Source organism: Perca flavescens, chromosome 15, assembly GCF_004354835.1.
Source record: "Perca flavescens isolate YP-PL-M2 chromosome 15, PFLA_1.0, whole genome shotgun sequence".
In the NCBI taxonomy this organism is placed as follows: domain Eukaryota; kingdom Metazoa; phylum Chordata; class Actinopteri; order Perciformes; family Percidae; genus Perca; species Perca flavescens.
This window is the reverse complement of record NC_041345.1, coordinates 26605418-26632303: the sequence shown is the minus strand read 5'-3', so window position 1 is coordinate 26632303 and position 26886 is coordinate 26605418. Positions and strand designations below refer to the sequence as shown.

Here is a 26886-nt window from a genome sequence, read left to right as displayed (position 1 = left end):
AAACAACTTTCTCAACAAACACCTATGAGGAATTTTGCAAATCCCAATATGTAGGAGATTAACTGTAAAACTTAAAATGTTGTACTTAAATATAATACGATTTTCAAACAAACCCAGTACACATATTAGTGGGTAAATTAAGTTGTAGCTTTTATAAAAGTGTTGCTCCATTTGCTACAACAAATCCAATCTGCGGTTTCTGAAAAGGTCAAACTACTGACGAAAACTGGCAGTTAAATAGTCTTTGGGGAATGTAGTTTTCTTGACATCAGGATTCTTTCAAGCGAAACGTTTTTCGCTTTAAAATAAGACTTCTTATCCCAGAGGTCACCGCGGGTATACGTCAACTGACTGGGACCCATAGCTCACGCGGACTCTGGGAGTGCTGAGTCGAATATCCTCTCTGGCGTCTCACCGTTAGAAACCGGCTGCATAGTTCACCTGAATCGGAGACAAAACATAAGCTACACTTCGAGGTGGGACGCTTTCAATTACTCCAAGGGGTGACCTTAACATCGGGTTTTGGGCGGACACTTACGTAGACCAAGAACTGCGTAGCTGAAATCTCACAGTAGTGAAAATCTAAGACCCACGATGGACCCAACAGACACTGCCCCTGATTCCTGGGAACAAGAGGACGATGTGGAGGCCACAATCGACGGACAACTTGATTCAGCATTTACAGCCCTAAACGTGAAGGCTAAACCGTTTGTACCCAATGTGAACGCCGCCGAATTTGTTCCGATTTTTGCCACGAAAGCACACTCGGAAAATCTAGATTCTGTTGGTAAGTTCACAGTCACGTTGGGGAGCTAGCTACTTTAGCTAGAAGTTAGCTAGCTGCTAACATAAGCCTGGGCTGGGTAGTTGCTAGCTCACTAGCCACTGTACAGACACGCGTTCCTTGAAGCGCGACAAGCTGGCTGGCTGTTGAGTGTAGCAGTAATTTAGATGGTTTGCCTAACAATGTAACTTTTAACTAAGTTACAACCTGCCAATCATGTTAATGCTACTCAGGCGTTCGACTGTACAGTGGTGTTACAACTTGTTGAGAACTGTCATAACTGTACTGTATCAACCCAGCCGGCATTAGCTTGTTACAACCAACCGGCGGTAGCTAACTAGCATTTTGGTTAGCTAGTGTGGTGTGTCGCTCAGTGCTAAGTCAATGCATTTTAGCTAGCTAAGTAACGTTACCGGTGTATTCTAAACAGTAAACTGAGCCAAGCAAACTGTTCTCCTGGCAAACATCCATATTGTCATTCTACAGTCCAACTTAACCTGATGATTAAAACTAAGCTCGTCACTTAAAAGAGGTTAGTGGGAACACGAGTGGTGTGACGTGGATGTTCTGACGCACTGCTGGTCAAGAGTGGAGCAAAATGTGTCATACCTTGAGCAGGCTGAATTCTGTAATAACACGCAGTAAACCTTATTTACAATCAGCGTGTTCCACATAACTCCAGTACATTGGTTGATAGACACTGTTGCTCATATTCAGTGTCAGTGGTTTCAAAACCGTCCACTATTGTTCCCATATACACTACCCATGGACGAATTACCAAAGGAAGTTTGTGCTCCCAACAAATGGCGGTGCTTGACCTGAAAACCTGTCAAAGTCCTCCATATGTACTGTTGTTTTTCTCTGGCCTTGACTTAAGGTGGCCTCTGAAGGCAAATTGGACAGTGTATTTCCTATATGTTCCATGGTTAGTTTAGAAATATCTCAAATGCCCCCATTTTTCATCTAACTAAATTCGGCCTGTAGAATAGGTCAGGCTCCTTTTTCAAATTACCTTAACCATTGTTTATTTTTATTTTTAGTTGCTGTTGAAAAGATATCCACCATGGAGGTGTCAGAAATTGCTGGTATGTATGGAGTCTGTGTTTAAGGCTACATCCACACTACATTTTTTTTTTAAAAGAGTTTTGAAACGATAGCGATCTCTGTTTTCACAAGCGTGTAGGCTCCACATGATAAGCGATCTGCATCCATATTAACATGTCAGACAACGCATATCACAAGACCATTCGCATGCACCTGTCGGTGTAAAGCAGATTGTCAAACATTACTCTGCGGTTGAAAATCATGGCTGTATAAGTTTAAAATACTTTGGAGAACAACGATGGCGAAAAGTAATACCATGCAGGGATTTATTATCTTGGAGCAACGACGCGGTGGAACTGTTACTGAAAGGTATGTAAGCCTACCTAAACGATAACACTGACTGACGGGGCTGTCTGCATCGTCATTTCCAAAGGTCTCTGTTTCTGCCTGTCCAGACTACAACGCTACCCCGGAGTTTTGGAACTTTAACAGGGTCAGCACAGGGTCTCTGTTTTAGGGGATCGGAAACGCCAGAGTAGTGTGTAAGCAACGAAGCAAAAGATATGCATTCTTAAACAAATGTATTAGTGTGGATGTAGCCTAAGTGTTAAGATTCCCTCTGTACGTCGTGTGACATACATAATTACTGCTCGCCTCGTAGACCTGTGCAGGCCCACACTGAATGGTTTGAAATAACAAAGCCTGTGGTGGAAGTTGAGTTTGCCTTAAAGCTCCAGTCCCTCTTTCTCTAGTCTTTGGCTTTATGTATCTACAACTGCCATAGGGTGCCTTTTTGCTCTGTCACATTCACTGGGACTCTGTTTCATTATCACTTTAAACAGACATGGCCATATTTCAGTGAGAGATAAGCCACAAAATGTACAGTAACATTTTAAAGAGGCTTGCTGTGAATCCACAATTTGTAATCTGTTGCGTTGTGAACTGATTAAGTGTGTGTGTGTGTGTGTGCGCACATTGAATATTTTTTTTCCCCCCTTCAAAAATGTTAATGTTAGAAATAGTAAAATACTGAAATGTAAGTGCATTATAGCAAAACTGATCATCGAACCTAATTTTACATACAGCAGCTTTACTAGCATTGTCATTGGGTCGTTCATTTCTGCAGTTGTTCAAATGAATGTGCCAGGATGTTTCAAATGGCTGTAGTATTTGTTTTACACTTGAGTTGAAACAATGTTGCATCATTAGAAGAAAAGGAAGCTCAGAGACGTGGTTGTATGGTTACAGGTGACAACCACAACAGTTGAGGCGTTGTCTGGGTTGTAAAGCTTGACTGCGCACACATTGGGCAGGTTTCTGTAGTAGACATTGTAATTTAATAGGTCAGAGCAATTACCTTCAGGCAACTATTTCGAGGTTTTTAACCATGTCCTAAACCACTGGAATTCTGCACGCAGTATCTAATGCAAGGAGTCCTCTAAGCCTTATGGCAGGTCGTAAAAAGACCCAGCCCCTGCTGTAAGAAAGCCAACTCTCAAATGTACTCAATCCAGAAAATGTGTAAATGAAAAACAAGTCTTAAAAGTTGGCATTTGCAAAATGTCGGGTGCACTTTAAAATAAAATGGTAATTAGTGCTTAAAGTAGCTGTTTTTTAATGTGGAATGAGCCCAGATTAAAATGCAGTTCCCATCTCGTACCAACCTAAGTAAATAAAAAAAAAAAACATACACTTGCTGTTATCAGTGCATTTATATATAACAGTGATGTTTTGTGTGTCATAGAGACCGAAATGGAAATTAAATGAATTTTAATGACCAATAAAATGGGGGGCTTAATGTAGGAATCGGATATTGGCCTAAACTTGTAAATATTATTTTGTTTCGAAATATTGGAGGCAATTTTCCCCCCTCAATCACGTTTTTTGTTGGCATCCTTAAATGTCTTTGGGCATTTTTGGGTTATTGGGTCATTTTTTTCCCCCTGTGCCCACCTTAATTTCTGACACTAGATAGTTAGGAAACCTCTGGTTGATTTGCTAAAGATGATTGGTGCTCGTAAGACATTATAAAGTAAGATGGGGATGCACAAAAGTGTAGTACTGTAAAAATGTCTGGTTAATACATACCATATAACCATATTATTATATCAATACAATATTTAAAATCATAGACGTATGAAACCTTTGGTGAGGGTGGCCACAAGTAGAAGCTGCATCCTAATTAGGGATGCACCGATGTGTAGAATTTTCATTTGACCGATGTTTATCTTTTGCGCCAGCCAGGTAAACAAATAAAACTCCATTTAAAAAAAAAAAAAGTGAATTAGCGGAAGTTTTATCAAACAAATTTATGAACAGTTTGAGTTTCTCTGGGTTTTTTTTGTTGGTTTTTTTAAGTGGCGCAACTGAAAGCACCATTTGTTGAACAGCTGTACCGAAAGCACCATAGAGTCCCGTCAGAGCCCACATGCTTTACCTTCATTGTTTGTTTCCATAACTCAATCATGGGCAAAGTGAAATGTTGCCGCACCGGTGAGTTCAGGGAAGCAGGAGGATGTTGCTACTGTTGTATGAGTCAGACCAGTTAACACTCAAAAGGTAGCGCAAAATAGATAAACATCGGCTACTGCCATCGCCGCATTAATCAAATGTTAATCTAGACGATTTCGGCCTTCTAATGATCACAAACCATGGAATCAGGAAACAATTTTTTTGCACTTTACGTAGTAAAGTAAACTCTTATTTTGGCTTCTTCTTTCCAAAAGTCAATGAGTAATTGCTTTGATTGATTTCCATAATTGAGCAGCCCTACAGCTTATTTGCCGATGAGCCGGCAACCGTAAATGTGGTGAACGTAATATTGTGATATGGCAATATAAGTGTTGTCTTTAGAGTAAAGTACTTTTCTGAATTTACCAGACTGTTGTAACTGTTCTATTATTTGCCTTTATCCACTTAGTCATTATATCCACATTATTTATCAAAAATCTCATTGTGTAAATATTTTGTGAAAGCACCAATAATCAACACTACAATATCGTTTCGATATCGAGGTATTTGGTCAAAAATATATTTGATTTTTCTCCATATCGCCCAGCCCTAATCCCTAAACATAATCCATAAATCGGATCACGATTAGATGAAGATTGCATAAACAGAACTATGGAAAGCATCACTGGCAGAGGTTGCAACTGCAACACAATGAGTTGTTCAGCAGATATTTGTTTCCTAAATAATGAATGTTTATGTAAACGTTGCAATCTAGTCAAACATTACCTTTGGCTGTTCTGCTTTTGTTTGACCATAAACAATAAAGGGCAGTTAAGACCAGCGCAAACGCGTTACAAATCCTGCTGGCTCTGCTGCTCCTAGCCAACCATTACTTCAACCACAGGAATGGGTAGGAGAACAACAGTTTAATAATGTGTTGGGTATTAATTAATATTTTATTATTTAAATTCCATTTTCAAGTGAAGTCCCCACAGGTTAAACATGTTGTCATTGCTTTTTTTGCAGTACATTGTACACTGCACAGGAACTGTTTTTGTTAGGCTCTTTATGTCCTTTTATTCCTCAAATTTTTGTAGGGCTAATTGTTATTGGTTCTTACTGACTGTAAGACACCTGTATTCTTGTATTTCCTTTTATGAGAACACACTGATCACTGCAGTTTACACTAAGTCTTTTGTAAAAATGTTTCCAGTAATCAAAAGGAAAAAAAACAAACTCATGAAAAACTTAAATATGCTGGTGATTATTGAAATTCACCTCTGTTTTAATGCTCAGAATAAATACTGAAACGCTTGTTTTGATAAATCGATTAAAAAACAAAAAAAAGTGAAAAAATGTTGCTCTGTCTATATTTCACCCTGTTGAGTTGTTTTAAGTAGCGAAGGCCCTGAATGATGTGGACTGTCTGTGGCTGTGCAGCTCCATTGGAAAACGGCGACGCAGAGATGACCACAGAGGAGCCGTGGGACCAGAAAGAGGCCGAGCCAAACGAGGAGGAGCCGGGAGGCGGGTCTTGTGGGGACCGGGGGCTGTCGGGGGCAGCGACAGAGGAGGCGGCTCCAGAGGTGATGGAGGAGGAAGAAGAAACGCCGGCGCCCAAGGTTCCACCTACACAGCCAGATGCCCCCAAGAAGGAGCACATCAACGTTGTGTTCATCGGACACGTAGGTCAGTGCATATTGTACACCTGTCCGTCATAGGCCATTTGGTGGATGATGCTAATTACAGCAGGGATTTAAAATGAATGTCTCTGAAGTCAAATGTTAACTGATGGTGTTACTGTTAAGCAAACTGGAGCAACACCGATTTGAGCCTTGTGTGTCTCTGGGTACTCATACATTCAAACCGAGATGAGGGAATCAATGTACTGATATGTCAGTCAGGCTCCACTCCTTCCAGCTGCCATGTTTGTTTCATTTCCCTCAGTGTTTGTTAACTAGGGCTGGACCGAATATTCGGAGCCAACCCTAGTTTACACAGCTGTCTAGTCTGCAGACACTGTTTCTGTCACCCGCAGACAGATTACACTTCACCTTCACACTGTGTCATCAGTGACGTACCCCCTAACACGTTTGGAGGGCAGTCATCATGGCCAGTTATCTTAGTCTGGCTCAACGGATGTACATTGCTGGGATAAAGCCGGATGCCCCTCAGTTTGGCTGTACTGTTCACTAACTAACTTGGAAATGGTCTTAAAAACCAACATGAAAAAGAATCGTGATAAGATCGTGAATCGTGATCATGCCTGACATTTGTTTTGATAGGATCTTTTTGCCATGTCGCCCACCCCTAAGCTTAACATACAGTATGTAATGTCAGTTTTTTTTAAAGGTCACATGGCATGAAAATTTCACTTTATGAGGTTTTTTACCATTCATATGCGTTCCCCCAGCCTGCCTATGGTCCCCCAGTGACTAGAAATGATAGGTGTAAACTGAGCCCTGGGTATCCTGCTCTGCCTTTTGAGAAAATGAAAGCTCAGATGAGCCAATCTGGAATATCCTCATGAGGTCATAAGGGGAAAGGTTACCTCCCCTTTCTCTGCTTTGCCCACCAAGAGAATTTAGCCCACCCATGAGAGAGAGAGACATCATGGCTTTCAAACGAGCAAAGTGGCAGTTGGTCAAGGCCACACCCCCACCCTCCACCTGGCCCCCCCATCTCTCCTCCTCAATAGCTACAGACACAGAAATGGCACATCCTAAAGATAGCTCATTGTGGGACTGGCTCTAGTGGCTGTAATTCTGCACAAAGGGTGAATTTCGGGAAAGAGATAGTAGATACAGTATTAGGGGACCACTAAGGTCTATATAAAAGCATCCAAAGAGCACCATGTCATGGGACCTTTAATCTAAACTCACTCTGCATTCTTCTTCTCCAGATGCTGGCAAGTCCACCATTGGCGGACAAATCATGTGAGTAGCAGTCTCCCTTTTTTTTTATTCACAGCCTTTCCTTATGAGTGAAATTACTACTTTCACCACATCTGGCCTTTGACATGTACATTTCTCTGTTGTTCCCCTTCTCCAACAGGTATCTAACTGGCATGGTAGACAAGAGAACCTTAGAGAAGTACGAGAGAGAAGCCAAGGAAAAGAGCCGGGAAACCTGGTGAGTGGGCACACTGCTGTGTCAGAACTAACTAGCTCTCTTATTGAATCCAGAACGTGGGAAGATGCTCTATGCTGATTTAATTAAACTGATGGCCTAACACTATGGTTGTGAGATTTGCATCTTCTTTTTTATTTTGCAAATATGGTCAGAACCACATGTTGCTGTGTAATCAGCTGGGCCAATATTAGCTTCAATCATCAGCGTAGATAATTTTAGATGTATCTGTGTTGGAAACCGTCTCGGATTTCACACATGACCAAATTGACAATAGAATCTTACTTTTCTGTTTTGCAGGTATCTGTCTTGGGCTTTAGACACCAACCAGGAGGAGAGGGACAAAGGCAAGACGGTGGAGGTTGGCCGAGCATACTTTGAGACAGACAAAAAGCACTTTACAATCTTAGACGCTCCAGGCCACAAATGCTTTGTGCCCAACATGATCGGAGGTGCATCACAAGCTGACTTGGCTGTTCTGGTGAGTTCAGAAAATGACTAGTGTTGTCAAAGTGAGACATCAGATAGCAGTACTTGACTAGTAGGTAGCGGTGTGACGAGATACTCAGCTCACAAGACGAGATGCAAGATTGGGTTCACGAGACGAGATTTTAACACTTTATTTTTTTTTGTTTTAAAGAGAACTTCACTTAAGAAATATGACTGGAAAAATTGTCTTTTATTCAATCGACTGTCACAAAATGAAAAATGAGCACTGTCAAAGGTTTTACCAAACTCAAATGACTGCCTACTCTCCTGTACAGTATAACTAACCTCTTCAGACCCAATAACTGTAGCATGAGCTTCTAACTGAGCTACTTTAGTCTCCTCAAATAAAAATCAAAACTGTAAAAATGAATTACCTTTTTTTTAGTCTTATTTTTTCAAGTGCAAACGATAATCAATGTAGTACTCTCAATAATCAGTGTTAACTGAGACTGACCAATTTGTTGATACACTGCTGAGCCTAAGATATAGTCATGTTCTTTTCCGGAATATGAGCGTGTCCAGCTTCTCTATTGTACGTCGTTCCATATGTATGCTAGAGAGGTTTCTCTTTACTCAGAGAACCAATGTTACAACGTAACCAAGCATTTCATTGCAGCAGTAGTAAACGAGAAAGTAGGCTACTCCAGTATCAGTTTATGACCGTTTTAAGGTGGGAGAACATTTCTCTTTGTTTTATATAATTAAAAGCAAAGTTATGTTTTGCTTTCTGCTTCAGACTCATTTTTTTTTTTTTTTTTAAAAGAGCGCGACCTGCATGAGTCAGCACCACACTGAACTGCATGCTGCAGTCTGTGTGTGTGTGTGTGTGTGTTGGTCGAGAGAGCGACACCCTCTAACGTTCTAACACTGGGTTTTACAGGCAGCTTTTTACAATTGCAACTCCTCTACCGCTTTGCGAACTCAGAGTCAACTTTGGAGCCAGACTCATCTGGTATTATAAGACCAACCAGGCCAGACTCTGTCTACTGGCTGTTGCTCTGCACTTGTGGCCGATATCGCGAGACAACTTTTTACCTCGACAGGAAGTCTCGTCACATTTTAATACCGCAAGATCTCGTGGGAGGAGAGCCCATCACATCTCTATTAGTAGGCTTTGTCTACCCAGTAGTCTCAGAAACTAGAAGTCCAATGGGTGTACTGATTTTTTTTTTTCAGTGCATAAACTGCATTCCAAAAAACTAAACTGGAAGTAGGTTAGGAACATTACATTCACACGACTCACCTTAGTACATGTTTTGTTTTTAGATCTTCATCTCCATTTCTATTCATATTAAACCAAATTGCCACAAACAAGTTTCTTTATACACCTGTAAAATCTTTATATGGATGTTAGGGATATATTTGACTTCTATTCAGATATGATCAGTTTTGTGACATGTTGGTTAGCTACAGCAAGGAATCGCCCTGTTAACCCGCTTCTGTTTACATAGCACGTGTATGACGCTACACCACTGACTAAATGAATGTGTTGACCCTCAGGTGATCTCTGCCAGGAAAGGAGAGTTTGAAACTGGTTTTGAGAAGGGTGGACAGACGCGGGAGCATGCCATGTTGGCCAAAACAGCTGGTGTCAAGCACCTGATAGTTTTGGTGAATAAAATGGACGACCCTACAGTCAACTGGAGCCTGGAGAGGTGGGTACATGGATAACAATGATCAAACCGTAGACGTATAAAAGCACGGCAAATTCATGGCTCATCTCCCACCTAAATATGAAACCGCAGCTCACAAGTCACATTGGTAATCACATTTTGTAATTTGTGATATTGATACATTATTATTAGGGATGTCACAGGTTTGATTTTTAAATTGAAAATTGATCGAAATTAGCTTTCAATTTCGACTATCGAGTTTAATAGCAGGATCAGTGATTTTGTATTTTTTTCCCAGTATTTTTTTTTCTCTCCACTGGTCTACTTCTGCATGTCCGAAGAAGAAAAACCCAACAAACCGCGTAGCATGCATTTAAAGACACGGGGTAACGTTAGCTTAGCAGAAGCCTGCAGCAACCAAACTGGAAAATCCTCCTGCTTCCCTTATGTCACTGTGTGGCAACATTTTGCCGTCCTCGCGAGCGAGTTATGGAAACGAACAACACCAGTGAAGCATGAGGGCTCTGACCGGACTTAATGCTGCATTCATGTAAACCTTGTTTCAACTTCAATGCCTTCAAATGTACCTTGTTAATTGTAAAGAAAATCAAATTGTGGATTTGAAGAATCGAGACACCCTTTAGTTATTTTTAAAGCAGATGTTACTATGCTCTAACTAAATTACATGATGAAACCTAAGGTGCTGGGTTTCTTCACGACTGTCTGCTTTCTGCCGTAATCTGTTTTTATAAACCTGTATACAAGAAACCCAAGTTTTTATAAATAGGGTAGGGGATTAGAGACAACCTAAGTTCCTTGTTTAACAGGCACAAACCACAAAGGAGTGATAGGATAGAATTCTCCTAGACAGTCATTTTAGTGTTTTTATCAGTTTTTTAATTAAGTGTTTTTACATTCACATAACAAGCTCTTGAAAATACATCACTGGTTATATATCACTGTTATTTAACCAGATTGCACGTCGCAATATTTGTTAAAAGCAAAATAACTATTGTGATGCTGCAGAGACTCCGACCTACAAATTGTATACTGCGCACTAAAGAAAAAAAAAACCCTTGTTTGGTACAGATCCTCGCAAAAATCCCACTCTAACAATTTAAATATTTTTTTTATTTAAATATTCTTCAATGAGAGAGTGATACAAAAAGGATAATTCCCTCCGATATCATGAATAATATCGCAGTCGTGATATCAGTCAAAAATAATCGCAATTATTTATATTTTCCTCATATCGTGCAGCCCTACTCTAGAGCACTTGGAAGAGAACAGAGACCCCTGTTTTGAAGCGGACCAGAGTGCCGACACCGTACCAAACCAACTGACTATCCAACCAAACTACATTACTGCCACCAAGTGGTCTGGAGTTGCTACGCTCTCATTATGGGCTCTTTCGTCAGTCCGGTCCCGTCAGGTGTCTGGCTTAATATCGAACCAGTTTGAAAAATGTTACACCGGCCCAAGCCTATGCTGCAGTCTGCCCTTGTCCTTGGCGATGGCAGCTGTGTACCAGGATCCTGGCATAGGTGTCAAAGTGCTGGGGGATGAAGTGGAGGGCCAGGTTGACTGCGTCACCCATAGGTGAACTGCAGTTTGTCTATGAGCGGGTCAGGGAAGGCTTCGCAACCCCAGATGTCAGGGCGACGGGTGTGTAGTCGTTTAGCTCTCCATTATTTGGGGACGGGATAATGGTGGAGGTTTAAAAGATGGCTGTGAACACTAGAGACAACCAATCAGCACAGTGCCTCAGTTTGCCTCAGTCTTTTATACTCATTCATACTCGTCCACCTCTCTCAACTGATGCGGCCATACAGCCATTTTCCAGGCAGCTATTAATGGTGACCGTGTTTGATTGGACTGAATTATATTGAGAGTTGCTCAAATATTGTGTCCCCCTGATGTATGTGAGTTAACATTTACCTAGTATCTGTTATTAATTCGGTATCCATCTCAGTACATGACCTCTGCATACACATGAAATGGCTGCCGTCATATTTATATGTATTATTCTTTGAAAATGTTGATGTCCCTCCCGTTGTCGAACCCTCAGGTATGAAGAGTGTAAGGAGAAACTAGTGCCATTTTTGAAGAAGGTAGGCTTCAACCCGAAGAAAGACATTCACTTCATGCCGTGCTCCGGACTGACAGGAGCCAACCTGAAGGAGCCCACTGACATGTGCTCCTGGTATACGTAAGTCCGTCAGCTTCTTTCTCATAAACTCTACTGTCCTTATGGTGTGTGTGTGGGTTCATCCATCTCTACTAACTGCTGTCCATATCTGATTTTTATTTCAGAGGGTTACCATTCATTCCACACTTGGACAATTTGCCACATTTAAACAGATCAAGTGATGGCCCTGTCAGATTGCCCATCGTAGACAAATACAAGGTAAGAGTCATTTGAACCCCCTGCTTGATTCCTACAATTACAACGAAGCCCGGTCAAAAGATTTTCAGCTTCCTGCCACCAAGCATTGACAAATACATCTCAACTTTCTTTAGGTGCTTTTATTGCAGAAGTCTGCATTCAAAAAGTGTGGCGCTGTGGACGTTGAAAACCACAAACGCTGGGGGTTAGAAAGGATTTAGAATGCCTTGCTTTGTTTTTGATAAATATGTTGATTACATTTTCCACATAATATACCAAAACATTAGGAGTGGGAATTACCTGAGGCCCCACTATACGATATTATTACAATAGGATATTGCGATTTTTCAATATATTGCAATTTATTACCTTTTTTCTCAACTTTACATTATATCCCCAAAGGAAAACTTTTGTCAATTTCGAAAGCAATTTGTTATTATTCTAGTACCACACTTGGAAAAACTGGAAAATCCTGCACTCCACCACCATTTATTTATCAAACTAACGTTGTGGTCCACCTTGGACCTTCATCAGGAGTATTTCCACCAATTAATACATCCAAGGGCTTAAATACACCCTGCTCCACCCATGATGCTGTAGCAAGAGCAGTCTGTGATATTTTCAAACACACCCGCACAGAAGAATTGTTGAATGTGTGAATTGTTTCTTTTGAAGAAATTATTCTAGTACCAAAAAGTTAAATTGTGAAGTTGAGTTTCCCTGGTGGCTGAGCTCTACAGGAAACAGATGATCGATGCCAACATGTGCTTCTTCTCTCACCTGCTCTGTAACGCTGTTGGTCACTCTTGTCTCATCAGGACATGGGCACTGTGATCCTGGGCAAGCTGGAGTCGGGCTCCATCAGTAAAGCACAGCAGCTCGTCATGATGCCAAACCGGGTGAGATATCCCACGAGCCTTTCCTTCCATCAAGAAAGATCCCAGTGCAAAAACTGACCTATGCAACTGTCTGTGTTGTTGTAACTAGTCTAAAAGCAAAATTCCAAATGCTGAAAATATGTAATTTAAAACACATTTACTGTTTAGACTGCATATGTTTTGTCATGCATCATTTGGGTTATTAATCACTCAGCGTTCCGATGGCCCGCACACGCATCGTGCCCTTTAAACAACTGTTCCAATCCAGTAAACTCTTTACTCCAAAGACATTATGATGTTAAAATATATCTGATTATTCTATATCTGATATTTGAACAAAATTCACCAGTACTTTACAAGAGATGTGCCATTGATTTTTCTCTATGTACATTTTGCAAATACAGAACATGTGCAAAGGAGAACACATTAGAAAAAATAAAACTACTGTAAACCACAGTTACAGGGTCTTTTTTTGAAAACGCCTAAACATTACAAATATAAAACGGGTGTAAAATCGTTTGTTTTATGAGATTTTGTTATCAAATTTCAACTGGGCCTATGTAAGACTTCTTGCTGTAGCCCCGCCATGTTTTCAGGCTGATAAGTCCCAGCTATAGTAATTTGCAGGCATCTTTTTTATTAAACCGTATTCAGGCAGAAATGAAAACCTTGTTTTCCAGTTTATTCAAACTTGTATTACTCAATGCTAATAGCACTTACAATGCAGTGATTCTGACCGTTGGAAAAGAAACTTGTTACATTTCAGTAGACATGCATGTAGTCCAAATGGTTCAAGAATAACTTTCAATTTACTTTAGGTATGCGTTGAACAGGCGTTTCTAGCAAATTTTGCAGGAATGGTAAGCGGTTAAGTCAGTCTTCTGAATACTTGGGTGCCAAGTAATCATTTCCAAAAACTGGAAACCTGTAAATGTAATTATTGACCGCTAAAGTCAACTAGATGGCTCCCATTTAGTCGTAGACATCGAGTCTGCCCTTGTTTTTAGACGGCACAAGCAAACTAAGTCTTTCCACTGGAAGTAGCCGATTCTCTCTTCTAGCCAATCGTTGACTCCTTCTCTGTCTGCAGCGCGTTTGTTTGGCCTCTCTTTGTCTTATTCCATGTTTTGTCTACGACTCATCCTCATGCAGCATGTGGTGGAGGTGTTGAGTCTCCTGTCAGATGACGTGGAGACGGACGATGCCTCGCCGGGGGAAAACCTCAAGCTGCGGTTGAAGGGCATCGAGGAGGAGGAGATCCTGCCCGGCTTCATCCTGTGTAACGCCGAGAACCTCTGCCACACAGGGCGCACCTTCGACGCCCAGGTCAGTGTCGCGCAGCAGCTCCATGCTACAGTCGGCTGTGTTTTTATGCTCCTAACCATGAATACCATGACACGGGTGCTGCACCACCAGCATCCGGGATCCCAATGCAGAGCACACACTTAAAGTTGACACATCTCGGCCTTCCCATGGTTCCAGGGAGTGAAGAAGTAGACTAATGGAATGACCACATACACAAAATAAAAACAACTTGTGTTGTAATAATGTTTTGCACATAATAAGTAATTACATATTGCATTGGGGGTTGTGTTAAGATGTCACTGTCAAAGAAATGCATACATGTTAATGACTTGGAATGAATTAAAATGTGTTTAAAGGCGTTCATGAATTAAATTTTGATGAGCATATATGGGTTCACTTCCCAGCAACAGCTCAGCCAGGTGTTCCAACCACATCTGGTGACTGTTGATGGGCGGGGGGAGCCCCTGAGAGAGTTCCAAACAGCCATAACCCATAACTACTGCAACTCTTTTTTTCCTCACAGATCGTCATCATTGAACACAAATCTATCATCTGTCCCGGTTACAACGCAGTCCTTCACATTCACACCTGCATTGAAGAAGTGCAAATTACGGTATGAGCCTAATGTTAACTTAACCCTGTTAACATGAGATCCCCACGGGAAGAAACTTAAATGATTTGTTAAAGAGGGGGGGGGGATAGTGCCATTTGAACAAATGTAGTGTGGTGCTTTTGATTGTAGCAGTTGGATGTTTTGGCTGAGGGATTTTGCGTTCAACCTGTGTATGTGCTGATGTCCTGTCGCTTCCATCTGCAGGCCATAATCTGTCTGGTGGACAAGAAGACAGGGGACAAGAGTAAGACACGGCCACGATTCGTCAAACAGGACCAAGTGTGCATCGCCCGTCTGCGCACGGCAGGGACCATTTGCCTCGAGACCTTCAAAGACTTTCCTCAGATGGGACGGTTTACCTTACGGGACGAAGGTAGAGCACCTACAGACCCTGGGGCTGGGTGGGGGTTTGGAGTTAAAGGAACATGCCGACTTATTGGGACTTTAGCTTATTCATCGTATCCCCCAGATTTAGAGAAGCCCATACATACCCATGGCAGCAACTGAGCGTACTCCAGGCAAACTCTCTGCTCCTCACCACGGGGCTTACCTGTGCTGCGTGCAAATCACTCCGCCCAAGTAGCAGCAGTAGCAGTGCTTTGCCTTCTGAGAATATAGTTCCTATACGGTTAGAAGATGGTTGTGTCTCATGTGACCTTGTTATTTATACATGCTGTGAGTATACAAATCACAACATGTAAATAGGAACATGTTGGCGTTATTTTGTCACTTATTGGAAGCAGTAGGCTAGATGGAGCCGGTTAACCCCAGGATCTGTGCTAAGCTAGGCTAGTGTTGGGGGCGTCGGACAGTTACAACACACACAGAGATGAGAAGGGTATGTATGGACTTATCTAACTCTGGGGGATACGGTGAATAAGACAAAAGTGGCAATAAGTTGGTGTGTTCCTTTTTTAAACTTTGAGGTCCAACATGAGTGTTACAGCTCCTTCACTGGTTAAACAACACGTTCATGTGGCTGGTTTGGAGTCTAGTCCTGTTAGACGATTATAGGCTCCAGCTTTTGGTCCTCCTGTGTGAATCTCAGTAAGCAGCAGGACTGCTGCTGCAGCTCACAATTCTTTTGATTATCTAGTAATTGATGGATCTTATTTTTTTTATTTTTATCAAACATTTGGTCTAAATGTCAGTAAAATAGTGAGGAAAAAAATGGTGAAACTGTGGTAGAGCGGTCGCCCACCAATTGGAATGTCGGTGGTTCAATTCCTGGCCCCACGGTCCCATGTCAGGGCGTCCTGAACCCCAGACTGCTCCTGATGCTGCGCCATCGGCGTGTCAGTGAGCTGTGTTGGGAACGTTACTTTGGAAATTAAATGGGTTACCCATTACAAGTTACACTATTTGAAACTTAATAATTGTGTAACTATTGCAATTACTTTATCAAAGTAATGTAACTTATTACATTGAATTACTTTTTGGTTACATTTCTAATGAATGTTTTCAACTGTTAGCCATTTGAAATGTTCAAACGTGGTTTGCAGCAGCACTCAACACTGACTACTGTCACACTCGTTTTAAACCCTTCATCACACGAGTTAAGATTACAATCCAGTCGCCACAAAGTCAGACTTGCGTGGCTAACTTCTTTATGAATGGCAATTAAATATAAACTGCTGCATATGCACCAAGACTAGAAAAGCGCTTTATAAATGCCGTCCATGTCATATATTCTGCTGCTCATCTCTTATTTCATGTTGGGAGCTACAGGTTGTCAACGTTAATTAGGCTGCCACTAGCCGTAACAAACTGCAGAGTTTGTGCCTTTTTTGGCCCAAAAAATGTGATCCGATATCTTTAGTGTTAGTTAGTTAGAAATGTTGGTGAGTCTCAATAAGCAATTCAAAAGGAGTAGAAAAGTGGATTTGAATTGAGTTCAAGGGGAACGATGCAGTTTTTTTAGCTTAATTTACCTTAACTGAACAGCTTCGGAATCATTGGAATGGTTATATGACTTTTCGAGTTGAATGGTGGTTGTCTCGCTTCCCCCCCTAGCGCCTGTGAGCGGAAAAACCGCCCTTGCAACCTTCGGCCGGCAAGCCGCCGGCCTCAGCATCAGGAAGTGTCGCGTGATGTCAGGTCTCGCGATGTAACACATTGCTTCACGGCACTGCACACATACACGCCCCCATTCAGGAACCGGCTAACAAGGTAGCAATGGAGTTTTTCACACTATCGTCATGGCTGAGCCGGCTAAAAAGAAGCAGAAAGCTAGGAAAGCATTGTCGGAGGAACAGAGAAAGAGGAAACGGCAGACTGACCAAGCGAGGAGTCAGACACAAGTAAACATAGGAGCTGCTAAATATCTATTCTGACTCTGTAGGGAGAACTCTATAGAGAAACCTGCGAGAAAACTGCGAATAAATGGCCAAAACTGCATAGCGCCCTTTTTAAGCGTTTATGACAGAAATGTGATGGCTGTTTTGTTTTTGTGTGTCTCAGGTAAGACCATCGCCATCGGTAAGGTGCTGAAGCTGGTTGCTGAGCGGGACTGAAGAGGACAGAGTTGCCTGAGAGTCCTGGTGAGAAGGAAGGGGCGGAGCTCGGTCATAACCCGCCCACACAGTTGTCAGCGGCGACGGCACTTTCCTGTCACGCCCCCTTCTGCGTGCCGAAGAACAGCTTCAGAAAAAAACTCATGTGAAAAAAGAACCCGTTTTTAAGCAAATGACACACCAAGATGAAGTCCACACGAGTCAGCTTTCTCATATTGAGAGCTCAGCTATGCCATTGGGTTAGCCCCCCCCACTTCCCTACTCTGGTCTACTCATTACATGATTTATTTATTTTTTTTTCTGTCACTATTTTTTCTTTTTATAAATGACAAATGGCGGAAGTTATATCTGTAAACAGATGTGGACGAGGTTTTGCTGGGAATATAAAGGATGATTTTCAGAAGTAAATTGCAAAAGAAACTATTCAAAAGAACTTAACTGGTTGAAACCAAAATGTTTATCTTGGGTGTACATCTCCCTCTGCTTTGACCCAGTTTTTGGTTTCTCGTGGCGTTCTGGCAGTGTGCTTGAGCGTGTTCAAATGTTATTAAAGCAAACAACTATGACAATAAAATTATAAATTGGGAAAACAAAGTGTGTTCATTTTCAGAGCACAGTCCGGTGGCTGGTTTCATATTTGTTAAAGTTGTAATGGGATTACCGATGTTAAAGTTTACCTGCTCAACATTTGTGGTGTAGAAGTTCACAAAGCACCAGACGTTCTCTTTTAAATGCAGTTTTCAATTTAAACATTGTCTGGGCACATGTTAATGAACATTTGTATTCTTATAATACTGTTTTGAAAATGAGATTATTTTATTTGAAAAATGTATGTATTCTTAACAGTATTTAGAACCAGCGCCAGATTGGTACAGTGACTTGGCCTGATCTAAATGATGATGGCTAATGTCAGTTCAGAAAGGCCAAATATGTTTGGGATCATTTAGAAACCGTGTCACCATTACATGGTTTGTCCACCAGAGAGCACTGAGAGTTAGTTTTACACTGTACAATGTCTTGCTCACAACATTGCTATTTACAACTAAGGATCCTTAACAAATGTTTCTTTATGCAAAAAAAAAAAAAATAATACTTTCGGTATCAACCTCAAAAGTCCATTATTGGTGTGGCTATACTTGGAGCTAGAGTGCGGATCGGGCCGCATTTTTCTGTCCGAGCCCAGCCTGCGTCCGACAGAGCAGTAACTGAACCCGGCCCCAGCCAGTCGGGGATTAAGATATTTATGTCCTCATACTAATGAAACATATATTTGTTTGGAAAGCCCGCTTTTATTAACCAACTGTAGGAAGGCATTCGGAAAGGTCAACAGATGAGCGCATCAGTGCACACGGGGCAACAAGTGCACGTTAACACAGGCGCACACCTACATAATAAGCTTTTTTTATTTATTTAAAATGTTCAATGCTTTATTGCGCTGATGTGACCGAGCCCAACATAATTTCTAAATATTTGTCCGAACCCAGCCCGGCCTGATGGGCTCATTCGGGTATCCATCCTCTACTTGGAGGCGGCGTCAGCCGATTTTGCCGGGGCTACAGCCCTGAATGTTTTATGAATAGGCTATTCATAAAGCATCGGATCTCTCGCTCGCTTTTTTTTTTTTTTTTTTTTTACAAAAAAAGTAGCCTATAATAGAAAAAAAGCCCCAAAATGGCACATGCAAATTAAGAAGAAAAGTATTTTCAAACGCTCACACTTTTTTGAAGAACTCGTGGTAGAACTTTAACTTTGTCCAGTTTATTTTTCCAAGGCAAATAGAACAGGCAGCTACGTGCGGGGTCCGACCATGTTATATTTGTTGCTATAACCATTGACATATATGGCTATAACCTAGCAACCGTCTCTACATGAGGAAAGCCCTGTGAAAGGTTTAATTTTCAGAGGAATCATAGCCAAATCAATCTAATACTAGTCTAATAGCATCCAATAATGAAGGTTTTGCTATTATAACCCTAGTTCTATAAGCACAGGTAGAGCCCTCTACTGGATTCTATTGGTAATACTCCAAACACAGACTGAAATTTGCATAAAAGTAGCAGGCCGTTCTGAACGTGCCTACCTAGAACCATACAGCAGCACAGCAGAAAAGATCAGAATCCCTGCAGTCTGGTATCCTACGCCCTCTTCAGCGACGGCATAGGAGCGACGGGGCACCTAGGTAGAGGGCTCCGCCTGCGCTCATAGAACAAGGGTTATAATAGCGTAACCTTTGTTCGATGTCACAGGCTCTGCCCTCTACCAGACTCTATGGGTACAGTGGGTGAAGCCAGATGTTTGAATGCCCTGTCGGGAAATAACCCCATCCCAGCCACACTGATCCTTGACTAAAGGCTAGTCGCTGTAGCCCGCCTAATTCTGAGAATCCCACGCTGCCACGACGGAGAAGTAAGGGGCCCCTGCTCACCCAGGTGGTAGGCGACTGAGCTGGGTAGAGCCACAGCCTAAACCTTGCAGGAGTCAAAGTACAAGCAAGGACACCCCACGTCCCCCGAGTCATAAAGGAGCAGGGGAGCCTGTAGGTGTATCACGCCCAGAGGGAGCACACAACCCTTTTCACCTACTCTCGCATGTCCAGAACTTCCTCCACAGCGCTGCGGAGGAATCCGGTGGATTGCTGAGGACTATGGTTAACTGCTCCTCAGATCTCTGCAGGGTAAATCCAGACAGCTAGCTAGTCTATCTGTCCAATCTGAGTTTTCTCTCGCATGGCTAAAACTACTTTTGAACGTACACATGTTCCACCAAAACAAGTTCCTTCTCGAGGCTATTCTGCAGTGGCACCGTGGCTCTGTCCGGAGCTTAGCGCCGCCCAAGACGATGGACCTTTTCCACATCAGACATTTTGACTTGTCATAGTAGGAAAAGCACAGCTGAAAATGATAACCTTAACGATGGCTCAATTCCATTAAGTGTCCCAGTAAGCTATTTCAGTGAGTCAGCATGCACAATACCAGGACCTCTCCTAAGTGGAATGCAGCCACCATTAATGGTTTTGAATACACCTGTGCTTTTCCTACTATGACAGGTCAACATGTCTGCCGTGAAAAAAAGGTCTATTGTGATTGGTTTAAAGAAATGTCAATAACCCAGAGCACGTTTTTCTCCCATCCAGAAATGCTGTGTGTACTCGCCAGACCTTCCTTCACAGCGCTGTGGAGGAAGGTCTGGACATGCGAGACTACTAACATTCTAACTTTTTTATTGCACTTGTATTGTTTTTCTACCTTTTATCGAATGAGAATATCACTAATCCTGCACTGAGAAGTGGAATAGGCTAACAGTGTGATGCTGTGAGTCTGGATGATGGATTGATGGTGGGTGGGGGTGGGGGTGGGGATGGGGATGGGGGTTGGAGTGGGGGCATGGCTTTGAAGGGAGCAGTTAGTCCAGCAGCAGTTAGTCTGTGTCGGCGCCGGTCCAACAGGGAGACACACAGATAGGCTTTGGGTAAGAAGGAGATGACTATTTAACATTTTATCATTTCATTCTTGCATGTTTATGTCATGTAGCAGATCTAATGACACTGATTTAGATAATGGCTGTGAACTGAGCATGTTAATCCACACTACTGATCCATACAAAAATGTGTTTTCTTGCTGTCAGACAGAAGATGTTGTAGTTGTTGTTCATGGTGAATTTGCTGTTGTGCGAGGTGATAGTTTAAACACCAGTTCAGCCTTATTGCACATTTTCTATTTTATTTTGCAGTAAGGTTTCCTGAAAAGTCTCTGTCTCATCAAACTACAATAGAAACATGTATTTTAAAATTCAAAAGTACAGTATATTGTCAGTGCTTTTAATCAGAAAATTATAAGTATGTCTTTCTAATTATCAACAAATCTCATGAAAAGACCAAAACAAAGAAAATTAATGTATCCTACTAACAATCACTATGTGTGTATCCAAAGCCTAATATATCTTATTCTTCTGTAGCGTAGCGCTCCATAGACCTTTTCCCCTTTTTGACTGGCAGGTGTTGCTCATAACATTAATGATGGAACTTTGCTTTGTTCCTTTATTTTGCGCAGAAACTGGTAATTAATTATGTTAATTCATTAATTTACTTTCAAACTCTGCGATGATTGCTCCGGGTTCTTTAGTTGATGGTGTACGGGTACAGTGCAGCCTGCTCGATGGAAGCTAATGTTGTTCCGGTGTCTGATTAGAGTTTTTAATCTTGGTTGGGTTGTCAGGTGTAGTTTCATGAATGCCGGAGAAGATGAGATGTCTCTTTCATGATTTAGTTTTTTCTAGTGACGTTTTCAATCTGTTCGGTTCGGGTTAAAAAGATGACTGATTTGTTTTTCGATGGATGTGATGTGCTTGTGGGCAAATTCTAAGCTTAGCTCTTTCATTTCTTGATGAACAGTCGAGTTTCTTGTTAATGCTGGACAGCACACTAACCCATTCTGTGGTCTGCAGGGCGTCTGTGTCCGTCGATGAATGTTGTATTTTTCCTTTTACAAGATTTGTTGGATGCACTGCTGCCAGTGTTGTCTTGTTAATCTCTCTTCAACCTATTTTGCTCTTTGGGGAGCATAGGTCATTCATGAACTTTTTCCAGCTGGTTTGGTGTTGGGCTTCTGATGCTGTTTCTTTGAGTTTGCCTCCACAGACCTTCTCCAGCTGTTGCTGGGTCTTACTGTCTTTCTTTCCCCTTGTGGGTTCCAGGTTAGGGCCTGTCTGGTCATGCTCGAGGGAGGTTTTCTCAGCGTATTGTCTTGTTAATAGCAGTAGTTCTACCCATAAATCTTCCACTGTGAGTAAGGGTTATCTGTATCTCCGTCACAGGAGATAAGTCCAAAAAAAGTAGTCCTACTGTTTTAGTTTTAATCGATGGGATTTGCTTGTATGTAATGTCTGAGCTAGTATGGCTGCCTTCAGGGTGGAAACAGGGTGCTATCGACCTCTGTGCCTATTAATTTTGAAAGAGCAATGCCCAATGGATCAACTCCAACACTGGACCAATCAATGGTAACTAACTTCATCACTGGCTCAGTCAGGGACAGACTGTCCCGTTTTTAGGTCTGGCCTGGCTTTGCTGCGGCCGAGCCAAAAAAAACACACCAATGAGCAGTGTTGGTAAGGGAAACTTGAACTGTTAACCTTTTACCTTTTAATTTAATTTTGAAGAACAGTCAGCAGCACATCTTTCTAATATGAGTTCATTCTGGAAGAACGTTAGCTGTATATTTGGTCAACGGGTTCAGAAGCGGCAGTGGGGCTTGGCTGTGCAAAAGATGTCTTTAGCTAGCTAGCTAGAATAGCTAACTTCTTATGAATGGCCATTAAATATTGGATATGCACCAAGCATTATACGTCTTCAATACATATTAGGAGCCCGGTGAGTCACACAGAAGGTAGGCATGTCTTCCCTACTCTATTTAATATGACTGCTAGCAGTTACTTTAAGCTAACTTAACTCCCATACGTTTCCTGAGGTTGGACATCGATGTTTCGACGTTGATAGCATTTTGACGGCTGGCAAACATTCTTTGCATTCCACGGATATGTTTAAAACATTCTCAGATTTTTGTATGAAATGTGTTTTTTATTTTTCCAGCACTGGAGGGGTCTTTATCCGTAGCCATAGAGACAACTCTCGGACAGCTTGAGAGGCAGTTTAACTGTCAGACGGGGCGGTGTGCAAATTCAAACAGGAGAACCAATCCAAAGCATCAGAACAGCAACACACTTTACTAAACGGCTTTGGCTGGAAACAGCAAAAGAAGACATTGTACACATGAAAAACATGCCATATAATCATGAACATTTTCATAGGTAACTAATTTAATTGCACTTTTTCCCAGTAACTGTAACAAATTAAAGAACATTAAACGTACAATATGTAACTTTCTGCCGCTAGGGGTCTCTCAACCAAAACAATGGACGGTAAAACTGGACTTTTGATGACATTGTGAAGTTGCGTGGAATTATGGGAGTTTTTAGTGTTAAACACCTTCGCTGCTGGTTAGAATGCATCAGTTCACAGACGAGTTTACCCATTCAAGTTTATTCACGTTACGTTTATTTATGTTATTCTAATAAAATAGCTGCAGTTTCCCCAACATAATTAAGTTTTTCTTGATTAGATTTTTATTTGTAGCTGACCAGTTAGCTAGTGAGCCAGCAAGCTAACAGTAGCCAGCAGCTAAAACACAAAATATTTCACATATCAATGTCACCTTTTGGATGGTTTCAACACCGGGGCGGACGGGGTTTGTTGTAACGCTAGCAAGCTAGCTACTAAACGAGGCTGAGAGACGGGTGTGGGTGGGGATTGCCAGGGGAATCTCTGCGACAGCGAGCCAGGACGTTCGATGCCTGTTGTGCAGCAGCAGAACATCTCCCAGCTGCCCGGAATTATCTCCCCTTCACTTTTCAGTAATCTTAACTTTTCATTTTGGTGCTTAACTCACCTTTTGTCGGGTTAATTTAGCTAACCGTAAAGACAGCTAAACGCGAAGGGGGGAGAAATTCGGCAGGGAGGAGATTTTTAATTAAACTGCCGTTAGCGTCGTAAACACCAGGCACTGGAGATAAGTTCTGGCCGGGGTTGCTGTAATGGAAGTAGCTGGCTGATAGCTGACTGGGGGCTAACGGTAACTAGCTAGCTATATGTCCCGGGGCTGTTGTCAGCTGTCATCCCGACTAAGTCTCTCTGCGCCGGGGGAGTGAGGCAGACAGACCGGGTGTGCTACTTTGGCTAAATTAGCATTAGATTAATCGTCTATCAGCTAACGTTAACGTTACTAGTGAAGTTATTCGTGGGTTAGCTCAGTCCTGTTAGCTGTGGTCGAAACAGTCATACTAAAAATAACTATTAGCGTGTTGAACGATGTTGTAACCTCAATTTTACCAACAAAGCTTTAGCATCAATGTTAGCACATCGATATTGAACTTTCAAAATAGATAAGGTCTCTGTTGTATTACTGTGATAAAACGTGGGATGTAATTCATCACAAAATGATGCTGTATGGCAAAAAAAAAGCAGTATTACGGTTACAAGTATTTTTTTTCTGTGACATATGATTTACAATTACTCCTGAACGTATCATCTTGGTGCCAGTGTTCTGACGGAAGTTAGAGTAACTGGAGGGTGAAAGGTTATATGACGCCACTGACGGGCGACTAAAGGAAACGTGCCGTGTCTGAAAATAAAATAACAGATTTCTCTGGGTTTGACATTTGCTGGAAACATTTGGGATAGTGTAAGAACACAACTCATAAAAATATATAACATAGGTATGGTCATTTTTAGACATTTTAAAGCAGAAATGTTACATATTGTACCTTTAAAGGACAATTCCGGCGCAAAACGAACCTAGGGGTTAATAACAGATGTGTACCCACTTGATCGCTCTCTGGGATATGTTTTCATGCTAATGGAATGTGTTTGTAGCTTGAAACAAGCTAGCGCGGACCGCTGATTAGCTTACAATGCTAGTATTGGGGACACAGGGAAAGTAAAAACAAATCGCTTATTACACCACTAAAGGCTCAAAATATCACCACACTTCAACGGTAGCATAATGAGATTCCCTAAATGTTAACCGAAGCATTGAGAACATTGTAAGTGTACAGACAGTTTATTAAAAAGTTAGTTTAGAAAGACAGTAGCTCCCAAGACAGCGACCGCCTGTATACGAGAACGTGACTGTCTTTATAATCTATCTTTTTAATAAATTGTCTGTACACTTAAGTTCTCAATGCTTTGGTTAACATTTAGGGACCCTCATTATGCTACCGTTGAAGTGTGGTGATATTTTGAGCCTTTTTAGTTGTATAAATAGCGATTTGTTTTTCCTTTTTTTTTTTACCAGAATACTAGCGTTGTAAGTTAATCAGCGGTTCGCGCTAGCTTATTTCAAGCTACAAATACATTCGATTAGCATGAAAACATGTCCCAGAGACCGATCAAGTGTATCTGTTATTAACCCCTAGGTTCGTTTTGCACAAGAATTGTCCTTTAATATAGCAGCTAACTAATATTTGCTCATATTATATAAATATATAAGACATAGTGTAGTAATGGCGTCCTGAGCGGAGAAAGAAGTCACACTCCCTCTGTGTGTTGTAATCCGAGCGTCTCTGTTCTTTGTTTTGTTTCTTGAGAAATGGTCTGTGAGAGCCGTGAGGTGTGACACAATCCCAGCCCGCTGTTTCTTTCAGTATTTTGAGTAAAGCCCCTTTAAGACATGTCAGCATGAACCAAAGTGGTGGACTTACTTAGCAACTAAAGTGTAAAGATTTACATCTTCAGTATATGTGCTTGGGACTGAGAGTCTCCCACAGGGTAGAGTCATCAGAAAGCATAGGTTTTTGTCTTTTCATGGGATTTGCAGACAGTAAGGAAAATGTAAAATAACTGAATGATAATAATATCTGATCATCTGATCTCTTGTGCTGTCTGTGGTGTAGGGCATCTGATCTCAGAGTGTCCTCCAGTGTGACCATGCTCTCCACAGCAGTCACCATATCAACCATGGATTCTTCGTCCCAGGATGTGGAGGACACTGAAGCCTCCACACCGCTGCACCATCTGCAGGATGGGGAGTCCCCTGGCTGTCAGGGCGCTCCAGCTCCATCCTGCTGGCTGCTCTACTCTAAGCCCATCATGGCCATTGTTGTTGGCACACTGCTGTTTGGTGCGGGCACAGCCCTATCCCTGCTCTACTTCACCCAGGTGGGCCATGTCCCCTACCTGCTTGGGCCGCTGTTCCTCTCTGTGGGTCTGATGTTCCTGGTCACCGGCCTGGTCTGGATCCCCGTGCTAAAAGAGTCTGGAGCACAAGCCGCTCACCAAGGTCAGCCATGGTAACGGCTCCAAGTGGAGCAATCAGACCCAGGAACTATCTGCTTCGGAAGCACAAAGCAGTACGTACAAAAGTGTGGGGTCACACTGTGGGACAGTATGGACTTGCATTGTGGGAGTGTGGGCGCTCAACCCAAACCAGGGACTGAAAGTTTTTTGAGCATTCTTAATTTGCATCTGTCTAGCCTGATAATGTATTCATTATTGAATATATTAGTCTAAAAATAGTGGAATACGCCTTTAAAGTATCTGCTAATGTAAATTATAAACTGCTGCCAGGATGTTAAAAAACACTTATTCCCAGGTGTCCGTGTCCTCAATTGTAGCTCCAGCTCTGTTTGCAGTCGACCTGGAAGCTGTAATAGAGGTTGGTAGATATTGCAAGCCAGTTGGCTAAAACCATGTAGCTTCTTGTGGCTGTTAGACAGAGATCTTTGCGTCTTTACATTAGAAATCTTTGCATCTTAACAGGTTAAAAACTGACATTATCGTGATTTTTCAGAATTTGAAGCAACCAGTTTTTTTTGTGATTTATAAGGACCCGACTTTTTGTTTTTGTTGTTGTTATATCATAGCCCTGTATTACTGCCCTCCGCTTCTTTATCTATTCAACTTAAACAATTCCCTCCCACTTCAAACTACTCCTGTCATTTTTATTATTGATTTGACAATACAGTGTTAGAAAACATGTTGCAAAATGTGACTACATTAAGTGTTCAGTGTTAGTAGACCAGTAGGAAATTATGTTATTCATCAATTAAGTGCATAATATTGAAGTATATACCAAAGTTTATTAGCTGTAGAGTGGTGAACGTGACGTGGGCCCAGCACAGAGAGACGTAGAT

At 41.8% G+C, this 26886-nt stretch overlaps 2 protein-coding genes across 5 annotated transcripts; both read left to right on the top strand.

Moving 5' to 3' along the window:
- The first annotated feature begins 314 nt into the window (after window positions 1-314).
- gspt1l (G1 to S phase transition 1, like) lies at window positions 315-17386 on the top strand. 2 transcript variants are annotated; one of them, XM_028599821.1, is made up of 14 exons: window positions 315-787; window positions 1825-1869; window positions 5720-5968; window positions 7182-7215; window positions 7334-7411; window positions 7709-7889; window positions 9398-9552; window positions 11579-11719; window positions 11824-11917; window positions 12715-12795; window positions 13927-14100; window positions 14603-14692; window positions 14897-15065; window positions 17153-17386. In XM_028599821.1, the coding sequence occupies exons 1-14, from the start codon at window positions 595-597 to the stop codon at window positions 17203-17205; spliced, it is 1737 nt and encodes a 578-aa protein (XP_028455622.1). In that variant the 5' UTR covers window positions 315-594; the 3' UTR covers window positions 17206-17386. The 2 variants fall into 2 exon arrangements, with proteins under 2 accessions (XP_028455622.1, XP_028455623.1); XM_028599822.1 differs by lacking the exon at window positions 1825-1869.
- Window positions 17387-20236: 2850 nt separating this feature from the next.
- On the top strand, window positions 20237-26673 carry LOC114570065 (phosphoinositide-interacting protein). Of its 3 annotated transcripts, none has more exons than XM_028600266.1 (2): window positions 20237-20277; window positions 25648-26673. In XM_028600266.1, the coding sequence occupies exons 1-2, from the start codon at window positions 20258-20260 to the stop codon at window positions 26045-26047; spliced, it is 420 nt and encodes a 139-aa protein (XP_028456067.1). In that variant the 5' UTR covers window positions 20237-20257; the 3' UTR covers window positions 26048-26673. The 3 variants fall into 3 exon arrangements, with proteins under 3 accessions (XP_028456067.1, XP_028456065.1, XP_028456066.1); XM_028600264.1 differs by lacking the exon at window positions 20237-20277 and adding an exon at window positions 21996-22200; XM_028600265.1 differs by lacking the exon at window positions 20237-20277 and adding an exon at window positions 22946-23007.
- The last annotated feature ends 213 nt before the right edge of the window (window positions 26674-26886 follow it).